At 46.9% G+C, this 12,354-nt stretch overlaps 1 protein-coding gene across 1 annotated transcript in view; it reads right to left on the bottom strand.

Annotated features, from left to right (window-relative positions):
- The window catches only part of LOC135827938 (uncharacterized), a 56,223-nt gene that overhangs the window by 30,508 nt on the left and 13,361 nt on the right, over positions 1-12,354 (bottom strand). The window contains exons 10-14 of the mRNA XM_065340374.1: positions 8,069-8,140; positions 7,629-7,697; positions 5,849-5,976; positions 1,477-1,839; positions 595-702 (exon numbers count right to left, since the gene is read on the bottom strand). Coding sequence (XP_065196446.1) covers positions 595-702; positions 1,477-1,839; positions 5,849-5,976; positions 7,629-7,697; positions 8,069-8,140 — 740 coding nt within the window. The remainder of the gene's footprint in view (positions 1-594; positions 703-1,476; positions 1,840-5,848; positions 5,977-7,628; positions 7,698-8,068; positions 8,141-12,354) is intronic.

Genomic DNA, 12,354 nt, shown 5'->3' with positions numbered 1-12,354 from the left:
ATGATTATGTTGAATAAACGAGGTTTGTGTCAATTGGAGATTGACTTGGTGTTTTTACGAGTTGATTCTAAGTTCACATAACCAGCTCGAAAAGAATAAGGAAAGACAACGGTACGGAGACTAGGACAGACGTGACAACTAATGAGCAGGCGCTGCACCGAGACGCAGCAGTGATGGTGGGCATCCCTTATACTCTGCATCCCTTATACCAAGAGTAGATAAACAAGAGTGTGCAACTCGCGGATGGGTTGGCCCAGGGCGGAATTTTTTGTTGACGTAATCTTTTCGACGACGCACGCGCTGCGAGCCTTTTGGAGAGGTTTCCCTCGTGCACTTGGCGGGGCTTTAGACTACAAGGTCGGTGCCCAGCACGTGCTCTCACACTGCTCTGCGGCAAAGTCCGCGTTTCCCTGAAAAAAGGTGACGTCAACAAAATATTCCGCCGTGAGCGGGGGTACCTGCAGATTGTGCAGGAGAGATCCGGAGTTGCACACTCTTGTTTATCTACTCTTGCTTATACTCTTTATAGATCTTCATAACTATAGCATTCCGTACACAGAGGGTTAAGTTACTGTCTCCACGTTGATTGCTTACCCAGCGGTTTGGTCTTGCAGTAGAATGACCCATACGTGTTCACACAGTCCTCGTACCGCTCACAGACATACGGTGTCAGGCATTCATCCTCGTCCCTGCACCATGTGCCTACAGGGAAAAGCGAACACAAATATTTGAAAGGTTAGCCGTTCTTGGAACAGGAAATAGATAAATTAGGAGACAATAATAACAAGGTCATGTACATACAACTATCCCTTCACTGTGCATAGTTCGAAACTCCCCCCCTCCCCCCCCCTCCCCCACACACACAAGTGTTGCCTCTTTGCTTTGTCATACCACAACCTGAACCATTCACTGCGGTGAACCCCTCGATAGGCAATTTGCTTTTGGGTCATCCTAATAAAGTTATTATTTACATTAATATTATCATACGCACGAGTACAGGTAGGAGTGCTTCAGGCGTTGCAAGCCGCCATGCTTTAAAAGGCAGTTTTCCTTAGCCCTTCAGGACTTTTAATAACACATGAGTGCAGAAGCTTTGGAAGACAGGCAATCTAACAACACATTGCTCAGAAATTCAGTTATAAATTACAATCCATTCATCGGAAACAGTCCCGCTGGCTTTTGAAAGTCCGAATTTGGCCGAATTGAGGATAAAAAAACCACTTTAAATCTCAAAAATCTGGGTTTGGGGTCAGCTTCTCCATACATTTTGCCTAGGCACACCTGTCCTAATTTTGTAAAACGTGGCTGAATTTCTATTCCCCTGTTCTTTGACTTTTCTTGACTCAAGTGTGGCACGGGTGACGCAATGCAGGATGTAACTGTTGTTTTCACGGTATCTACAACGATGTGCGGGAGACACCAACAAGTTAGGGAGCCAGTTTCCAATGAATGGACTGTAGTGCCTTCATGACTCACCGGCTTGTTTGAATCCAGTTCGACACATCCATGTGGTTGTTGTGGCTGTGAGCTCCACCACAGCTCCGGGCTGGAAGTTGTAGAAAAAATCCTTGGAGAGAAAGGACGCTTCGCACGGGAAAGGCGTACCGTCTTCTTTGGTGAGCACCTCCGGACATTGGCATGTTCGTAGCGTGGTGACGTTGTCGTCGCACGTTGGAAACTGCTCACACACAGCGCCGCGTTCCCGTAGCGCCGTCATGCACACGTTTCGAGGCACGCAGTCCGTGCCGTTGAACGCAGTTCCAAGTGGACAGGCGCAGAAGCCAGTCACCAATGCATTGGCTAGGCACTGAACGTTTGCGTTGTGACACCCGCCCCATGCTTTAAACAGAAGATGAGGATGTTGATTGAGAAAGGGAGAAGAGCATGTGAGGCCTATTTACACACATGCCTACCCACACTCACACATACATGTACATATACTCACACAAACACACACACACACACACACACACACACACCCCATTGCCCATTGCCCATTTGACGTCCATCGCCACACACGCACACACACACACATACACACATGCACGCACACACGCACACACACACACATACACACACACATACACACACACAAACACACATACATACACACAAACACACATACACACACATCTACACACACACATACACACATACACACACATACACACATACACACATACGCACACTTGTACTTGTACTTGTTGCACACTGCCAAAACTGGTCACGTGGGTCTCCCCGGGAGAGGGGAGAGAGACTCAAAAGGAATCTTGGAAAGATGACTCAATTGGCTATTGAACCGCCCAACGGCCGACACCCCCTGAAATCCCCAAAACTCTGGGTGGACTTGAACATGATCCCACTTATGGGCTCACCACACCTCAGTAAGTGGGTGAGGACAAGGTGCAGAAAAAGGATTGACGGCATCAGGGTATCCGTCCTGGGATCCAACTGCAGTTACCCCTGCCCCCAGTGAAGGTAATACGTGCTACTAGTGTGGGTGACTAAATCAGAGTGGATCTGATATTAGCTTCACTAGCACCATTGATTACACAAGAGTTAATCTAGCCAGAAGCAGTCCATGGTTAACAGGTATGTATACTTCAAATAGAAAGTATATGAACCCTGGAACCAACAAAGGTGGCAGGTACAACATTACACCTTCAAGTAGCCGAGACTGTTGGCAACAGACCCAATACAATCAGGCATAAGTGTACCCACCAACCGAACTAGCTGGCACACATACACACACATACACACACATACACACACACGCACACACACACACATACACACACACACACACATACACACACTCACACATACACACACACACGTACACACATACACACAAACACATACACACACATACACACACACATACGTACACCGTAATAGGTGAATACAAGGAGACATGCACAGAGCAGGTAGCCGGGCAAGTAGACAGGCAGATTTACACCAAAGGAGTCAAGCCAGCGAATGTGATAAACGAGTATAGAAGTAGACTTTTGGAAATCACATTTACTTGTGTCCAAGTCTGCATAGTCACTTTTTACGCTCCTATCAAATATTGTGTAATGCACCCCGAAGCAAGGCAGAACGAACCTTCTTACAATTTGCAATTTTACGATTTCCAGGGCATCCCGTGCTTCGAGCGTGTACGGAAGAGAGGAAGAAGAAGGAATGGCCGAGTAGAGGACAAGGTCAGCTCCTTCGGGACCTTCCATTCACTTTTCGAACGGATATTTTAAAGGTGTCAAGTCTGCATTGCCCCTGCCTATACGAGTATTCTGTGGTGTCAAGTGTAATGGGTAGCCGAGTGGTAGGCGCGGTGAAATCAACAAGAATTACTTTTATTCTACTTTCAGGTACACACCTGAGATATAATGATTAGTGAAAGAAGAAGCGGCAAAATAAATAAGATTCAAGATCTCTCCGGTGCTCACCTAGAGGTTGACTACTTCTTCGAGTTATCTTTCGTTGCTATCTAATCTAATCTTCTCTTCATCAAAACAGAAATGCTCAGCCGCTTTTATGCAGCAGACGCCGTACGCTTACATACGGAGATACACTAAATATACATCAGGCAAAGCTCCGTATTAGTTCCGTACTGCTTCCGTATTGGTCGGGCAGGGATACTACACCCTCCCTTCCTACAGATAATCACGCCCTCGTGATTTTCAAAAAATTACTGAAGAGTTACGAAAACAGCGTCAACCGGAAGATGGCAAATTATATCGGAAATGATAACGTTTAGAGTAGACAGAATAAATGAACTGATAACAAATCATAAAGTAGAAGCACACCAGGTTCACACGATCTCACGGGGTCAAAAGGGGAAAGAACTGTCCTCCAAATAGGACCTGAAAATCCACAGCACTCTTGCTGCACAACGCTGGCACAACCCGCCAGGAACATCGCAGGTCAAAAACCGAACTGAATACACTATACCTATAAGGGGCGTTGTCACACACATTGTCCCACGTTAGCTGGGTAAGCCGTGGCTCACCATGATCAGACGCCTACCAAACTAAACTGGATTCACACACTCGCATAAAGGAAGACTGAAGAGAACAGGGAGACTGAAGGAAGACAGGAAAGAAAATGCCATACCTGGAATCAGCGTTAGTAACCACGGCGGCGGCTGGAGCTATGGCGGAGGGCAAGCCAGGTTTTATCTTCATCTTGGTTGAGCCGGTCACTCAGAGCGGCTAGCTCGGCGTCAGACAAATAACCTCCTTCCTCGTCTTGAATCATGGTCTTCACATTGTCGATAGCATCGCTTTGCGCGACGTAAAGAGTGATGGTCTAGCCAGGAAGAGTGTTGACGAAAATCTGCATCCCACCACGGAGACGAAGTACCAAGTGAATAGTGGACTCCTGCTGAACGTTGTAGTCACTCAGGGTTCGGCCGTCTGCCAACTGCGTGCCGGCGAAAATCAAACGCTGCTGGTCTTGGGGAATACCCTCCTTGTCTTGGTCAGCAGCCTGCATGTCGTCGTCCTCATCAGCTTCGCCATCACCACCGGTAGTATACATGTAGGTAGCGGGTCGCTTGGAATCGCCATCGGAGTCTCCAGTGGATGCCATGCGGAGGGAAGGGTGATCCACGCTAGCACCCTGACTGTGCTGCAAGCTAATAAGCAGGGCCAAGCCCAGGAAGGCAAGAAACATGATTCTCATCTTGATTCGTCGCACGCGCAGGGAGCTGCAGCGGGTTGAGCCATGGGGGTCTGGGGTCGAATCACGTTGTTTTATTTAAAACTACACCGCAGCCACCAATGTAATGGGTAGCCGAGTGGTAGGCGCGGTGAAATCAACAAGAATTACTTTTATTCTACTTTCAGGTACACACCTGAGATATAATGATTAGTGAAAGAAGAAGCGGCAAAATAAATAAGATTCAAGATCTCTCCGTTGCTCACCTAGAGGTTGACTACTTCTTCGAGTTATCTTTCGTTGCTATCTAATCTAATCTTCTCTTCATCAAAACAGAAATGCTCAGCCGCTTTTATGCAGCAGACGCCGTACGCTTACATACGGAGATACACTAAATATACATCAGGCAAAGCTCCGTATTAGTTCCGTACTGCTTCCGTATTGGTCGGGCAGGGATACTACACAAGTTGCTCTGCGGAAAATGTCGAAACGAAACTTTTTACAAAAGAAAAATGGACCGAGGAACTACAAGTTACGCTATAAAGTCCACTAACACCACGAGTTACTAAAAAATCAGCTCATGCGATACCATTGCACGACACATTTTTTCATTGTATAAATTAATCCTTGGCTCTTCATCCGAAACTTTTTACGAGAAATGTTTTCAGCAGAATGGCTCACGGAGCTCGAACCGGTGGTTATAGACCACACTCTCGGGCAGCCCTGAAAGTCAACAACACCAAGACAGAGTGGACAGAGCTGGGTCGATCTGTAGACAGGGTTGACGAGCGATGGAGAACATCCGGACAGCTGGGCTCATTTTTGGGCGACATTGCGGACGTGACACGGCGCAGACAATTGGCTGCCTTCCGATTCTTGTGGTTTCTTTGGAAGCACGGAGGACTGATCCGAGAGCATCTGCGTATGAGGTTCTGCTTCACCTTTATCCTGCCGCTACTTCTATGTGATTCCGATTTCGTGTACCTGGGGCCTGACGATTGCTAGCAAACGCTCCCTGGACGCATTTATTTCCATAGAAAGAAGCTCAGGCCGCTGCTTGGTTGACGCTGCCGCGGGAATGCGTATAAAAATACTACGCGAACAGGCAACGATGTCCCCTCACCAGACAACGGCTGGCTGCTTACATTGTAGCTCCAAGCCTCCCTTTAAACACACACTAAAGTCTTACTTGTTTCGACATATGCAACAGCTTGGGACTCCAAACCTCGGTCACCACTGAATCCGACAGACGATCTCAGGACATTGGCTAGCGAACACATACGACTATCCAAGCTTAGCGTATTGGCGCTAGCGGAGCTGCAGGAGTGAAGTAGATGGTTGAGAAAGCAAATCAGTATACACAGCTCTTATAAGAAAGATAACAAAAAGAACGGAACTGCACCTTTAATGTTGTTCGAAGTGTGTGTCCAAAACTAACAGTTACAAGCTAGTTCATGCCGAGCCAGAGCTGCCAGACTGTGCAACAGCTAGCACAAGACTGACTGATGTGGTACTGACATTCAACCACCTGAAGTTAATCTATAATCACGTCTTGAATGCGCAAAGGCAACAGCCTTCCAACTTGGAAGGTTCTGAGAAATAAAATGAAAACTGGTATCAGGTTTGTAAAAACATTTTTGTCCTTTATTTCAATTTGTATCCTTGGCCCCCCACCCGAGTCTTATAGTCTTATAAGTCTTACAAAAGTTATAATCGGATAGCGCCAAAAATGCTTTTAACAAATTTGGTAATACAGAGTGTGCTTCAAGGAGAACACCTTCCTACTTAAAAAAATATTGGCTTGCGAAGATACGTCAAGGAAGATTAAGACAAACCCGATTTTTAAGATTGATTTCCTTTAACGCAGTCAATTCCCGTCTGTCACCGAAGAGAGTCTGCCATTGACATGAACCCAGTCAATTTATTTATCTACTGTGAAACCTGTCGAAGACGACCGCTCAAGGGACCTTCAAAACGTGGTCCTTGTTACCAGGTGGTCTCCCTGTCCAGGGTCAGTTGACGGGAAATATCACCCATTGGTCCTGGTTTCAGTGGTCTTATAGGACAGGTGGTCCCCTTATGCAAGTGGTCGCCTTGACAGGTATGACTGTATCTAGTGATTTCATAGAGTTCCTGGGGTAGCTTTTTTTCCTGCTGGTACTTCTTCATTTCGGCGAAATTTAGTATTGCTGTTCGTCGGTATCATTCGCAATCTATGTTTTCTTTGAAAGGTATTCCTGACTTTTGTGTCTAGGCTGACCACATCTATGATATTTTCAATAGTTTGTGTACCGTACTGGCAATATATGTTGCCGCAGTGAGGCCATGATGCGTTACATTGGCACATGTTTGCCGCACGCAGGGCGTTACATGCAAAGTCGCACAGGAGCCGTTACACAGGTTTCTATATTGCCGCAGTCCTTTTTTTGCTATTGCAGGACTTCCTGCTGCGTCCAGTTTTGAACTTTTCACCACGCGGTTCACGTGCTTTCACAGTTTTCAGCCTTTTTTGCAATGAAAAGATCGCCGCACCCCGCCGGACGCGCGTTACGAACTCAACGAAAATTTGTCGCACTAGCCTGGTCGCGCGTTACGCCGCACCCCCCTGCGTTACGCGTTACGCGGCAACATATATTGCCAGTACGGTATATGTCAGTTATAGTAGTCCGCAATGCTGCTTTTCTAATTCTCATTATGATTAGCATGCAATGTACTCCCCGAAGTACTGAATTTACTTCTTTTGTTTGTACTCTATATTCTAATGCATCTTCTACCTCTTCTCGCTTACGAACATACTTTCTCATTTTCCATACTTACTTAGGAGACTCCCTTCGATAGGCATCTATTTGCCTCTGGAGGATCCGTGAAATAAAAATCAATCAAAAATTTCCCCTGTTTTGTCTCGTTCATGTTATAGAGCAGCATACGTCACGAGGCTAAATGGCCCTTCTTTTCCTACATGGACTTACAATTGTTCTAGTTTTACGTTCCAAAATAGACTCGCAGGAAGAACGGTCAGTTGGTTGCTGCTAAGATCTCTGCAAGAAAAGACAAGAAGGAGCGATTTGTTTCGACTGGCTTGCTATGTATGGCACGAAGGTCATGGTCGCAATAGTTACCTACCATACATTACCAGTATTCAAGTGCCGATACCTCAGATTGTGGTTGAGGACGTGGATGGTCAAGTACCAGGTATGGAATCGGGGTTATATTTTCTAATAGTGCTACAACGTTCAGTCAATTCGAGAAGCTTGTGGCATGGTTCAAGCATAACATGGTGACTTTGAACGCTACAGAAGCAACAAAAAAACATTTGAATGACTTCATGCTGTTAGTAACGTTAGTATAAATTAATGTTTTAACACAAAAAAAGTTACCGGTACTCAAAGGTGGCTTTCTAGTCACTTACAGGCTTGTTAGCTTGGTGGTGTGGAGCAGCAAGTCGGGAGGTAGAGCTGTGATTTGATTATTGCTGAGACTACTGCACAGCACAGGGGACATAGTACCGATGCATGTATACTCACTGTGAAACCTGTGTAAGACGACCGCTCAAGGGACCCTCAAAACGTGGTCTCTGTTACCAGGTGGTCTCCTCATCCAGGGTAATTTGCCTGGAAAAAAGCCTCCCTTGGTCCTGGTCTCAGTGGTATTTTAGGACAGGGGGCGCCTTTTCCGAGTGGTCGCATTGACAGGTTTTTACTGTATGCCAACAGTACCTGAAGAGTGCGTTCATTGTTGAAGCCCTTGTTCTTCCCCGTGCTAACACCCGATTTGGTTTCAGTGCAATTTCTTATTTAGGTGCTGATAGGTGGAATGCACTGCCACCAGCTTGCCATACGCCTAGGTCACCAGCTGAATTTCGCCCATCTATCAAAATGTTCCTAGGGTTCCCTGTAAAAAGGCGTCGCGGCCTGTTGGGAATTCCCTAGTAAAACAAGAATAAATAATAATACTCAATCTGCGGACAGAACTGTTTCGTCCTTTGTGGACTCGTCAGCGCAGCACAGCGGAAATGAGGCCGAACCTGATAGCAATGGAAATAAAAATTTCCAATCAGGCCCGAACGTACCTTGCCAGAGTGATCAAACTGACAAGTCAGTGAGCTCTGCATAACGCAAACAGCAAAGGCACTACCCCACGCAAGAGTGCTCAACTGCTACAAGAGCAGGAGCGAAATACTCAATCTGCAGACAGAACTGTTTCGTCCTTTGTGGACTCGTCAGCGCAGCACAGAGGAAATGAGGCCGAACCTGATAGCAATGGAATAAATAATAATAATAATAATAATTTTGAAGGACGCTTCACACAGCTTCATTATACTTGAATCGTTTGCAGGCAACCTGCCTACACTCAAGAGAGCACTGCATTTCACACAAATCCATTAGAGGTATCGTTACAACGTTTCGGTCTTATGACCATCATCAGGAATGAAGTGGACATGGAAAGAACAGCAGTATAAAAGAAGGAGGCAAGCAAGCAAAGCGTGGTACATAGTGACAGCGAGCGTAGAGAAGTGCAAAGCACGTCATGGCGGGTGTGCATTAATACATGTACATGACAACATAAGCACAAACAGCGAGGAAAGTAGATACTGCGCTACAGCAGTGATACAAGCACAGTTCCAGTCTCACACCACCAGTGAGGTGTGTAGAGCCCCGCGCCACTCGCAGTAAATAACAGCTGTATTCAATGCCGGCAAAGCGCACAGATCAGTACAACAACATCCCATGCATGATGCTAAAGGTAGCTGAGCAAGAAAGATGATTGCAGACCATGGTAGAATGTGGAAGAGCACACTCCATAAAAGGTGGTAGCCAAGGTACGTGAAGGCATGCATTGCCCACACACATGTGCCGAGTGTATCACCCAGAACGCATGCTAGAAGCCAATAAGGCCGCACAGGGGGTGTTATAGCAGGTCCCAGCCACTGTTGTTGTTGATTTCCGGGGATCGCTCCCAGATGTAGATGGCCTCTCGGATCCTCCTCCTGGGGCGGTCACGCTCAGAACCAAGAACCCGGATACCCGAGAAGGCCGTTGCTCCCAATGGCAATGGTTTAGATGCATGCTTGGCTGCAAAATGCTCACCCAGCGCGGAGCCGCTCATGTTTCACCGGATGTATATCCTATGAACTATGCCGCAAGCCATGTCACAGCGGACTGGTATCAGACTACAACTCGTCAGTTCCCAACCAGCAAAAGAAAGCAATTGCTTCTTCTGAGTTCCTGCGTGCCGTCCGTCTATCCTCCGATGCTGACACCCTTAAAAGAAGTGAAGAAAAAGTAACCAACATCCTAAAATTCAACAACTTCCCAGAGTCAGTTATAGTTTCGGCACGTGAACGAGCTATGCGCCCCCGACGTGGAAGAGTGCAGAATGAATACCGTGTCACCCTAAACCTACCGTTTCACACCGAGTATATCCACAACAAAAATCATAAATTACTCCGGAAGCACAAGATAAATGCCCAGCTGATCTACAGGAACAGCCGTCTAAGTTCTATGATTTGCACGTCTGCCCTCCGCAAACCACCATGCCGCAGGTATGTAGACCCGTCCAAGCCCCGTAAACGGGGGCGGCCCAAAGCTGCTTGTGTCGCCTGCATGTCCCGTTCAGAAACATGCACAGATAGAAACGTCGTATACCACCTCGAGTGCAAATGTGGTGATAAATATGTCGGAGAGACGTACCGTAGCCTCTCCACCAGGACAAAAGAACACAACGACGACGCACGCAACACAGTGAGCGGCACCGCGCTGGGTGAGCATTTTGCAGCCAAGCATGCAACTGAACCATTGCCATTGGGAGCAGCGGCCTTCTCGGGTATCCGGGTTCTTGGTTCTGAGCGTGACCGCCCCAGGAGGAGGATCCGAGAGGCCATCAACATCAGGGAGCGATCCCCGGAAATCAACAACAACAGTGGCTGGGACCTGCTACAACACCACCTGTGCGGCCATATTGGCTTCTAGCATGCGTTCTGGGTGATACACTCGGCACATGTGTGTGGGCAATGCATGCCTTCACGTACCTTGGCTACCACCTTTTATGGAGTATGCTCTTCCACATTCTACCATGGTCTACAATCATCTTTCTTGCTCAGCTACCTTTAGCATCATGCATGGGATGTTGTTGTACTGACCTGTGCGCTTTGCCGGCATTGAATACAGCTGTTATTTACTGCGAGTGGCGCGGGGCTCTACACACCTCACTGGTGGTGTGAGACTGGAACTGTGCTTGTATCACTGCTGTAGCGCAGTATCTACTTTCCTCGCCGTTTGTGCTTGTTTTGTCATGTACACGCACACCCGCCATGACGTGCTTTGCACTTCTCTACGCGCGCTGTCACTATGTACCGCGCTTTGCTTGCTTGCCTCCTTCTTTTATACTGCTGTTCTTTCCATGTCCACTTCATTCCTGATAATGGTCATAAGACCGAAACGTTGTAACGATACCTCTAATGGATTTGTGTGAAATGCAGTGCTCTCTTGAGTGTAGGCAGGTTGCCTGCAAACGATTCAAATAATAATAATAATAATTGTTGACATAGAAACTTCGTTTGCTGGGAGTTGAGGAAGGTCGGGGGGGGGGGGGGAGGCGGGGAGGGGGGGGGGAACAATACATGACTGAGCTCAGGCCGAACTCCACGACTGTAACAGGGTTATCATGCAGGCTACCTGGTTGAGTCAATCGAGTCCTTTTATCATTATTATTATTATTACTTCAAGAAGTATTAACTGGTTTGAGGGAAAGAGACAAACGGGAAAAGTCTGAAGAAAAAATTGACTGTCACCACCAGGACTCGAACCAGGGTCAAGAAGTATTATTATTTATTTTTTAGTTATATAAAAGAGAAAGACCAATGAACTACAAGTTACGCTATACTGTCCACTAACACCACCAGTTACTAAACAATCATCTCATGCGATTACATTCACGACACTGACCGACGGTACTGACGTTCTACAACTAACTGGCTAACAGCTCTAGCACATCTTGGATGCGCACTCCAACAGCCTTCCAACTTGGAAGGTTCTAAGTTATAGAAATAACATAAGGAGGTATCGAATGAGCTGATTGTTTAGTTACTGGTGGTGTTAGTGGACAGTATAGCGTAACTTGTAGTTCCTTGGTCTTTCTCTTTTATATAAATTAAACATTGGCTCTCCATCTGAGCCCATTATTTTTTTAATTTGTTTTTGTAGGTTCAAGTCCTGCTTGGAAGCGGAAGGATTTTTTCCAGCCGTGCTGCGACCCACAGTTAATTGGGAACTCGTGGCCTGGCACGAGGGAAACATGGATGCAGTGAATGGGATTTCGGTCTTTGACCACTTTGTGGTGGGTCTGATCTACTCACCTCCCACCGTTAAGGAGCTGCATCTGCGCCTTGATCCAAGAGGGTGGTGGCGTTCCTGCGGATGCGGAAAACTGGGCCTTTGGCCGAGTCTCACGCGAACCGTGAATTATTATTATTTTTTTTTTGTAGGTGCTTGAAGCTGAGGGCGATTTACACGTGCCCGCCCTGCCTGTTTTCTCCAAATAGAGTGCATGTACACATGTGACGTGGCTCCGTCTGTTGCGATGTTTCGCTATGCCTTGCTGAAGCCTGGCATTTCGCCGCGTGCGCACAACTTCGCTCGAAACACCCGCCTTTTCTGGACTCGGATGGCGAGCCAGTTTTGTCCATGAAAGGAGAAG

Source organism: Sycon ciliatum, chromosome 12, assembly GCF_964019385.1.
Source record: "Sycon ciliatum chromosome 12, ocSycCili1.1, whole genome shotgun sequence".
Lineage (NCBI taxonomy): Eukaryota > Metazoa > Porifera > Calcarea > Leucosolenida > Sycettidae > Sycon > Sycon ciliatum.
Note: the sequence above shows the minus strand (reverse complement) of the source record. Positions and strands in the feature narration are given on the sequence as shown.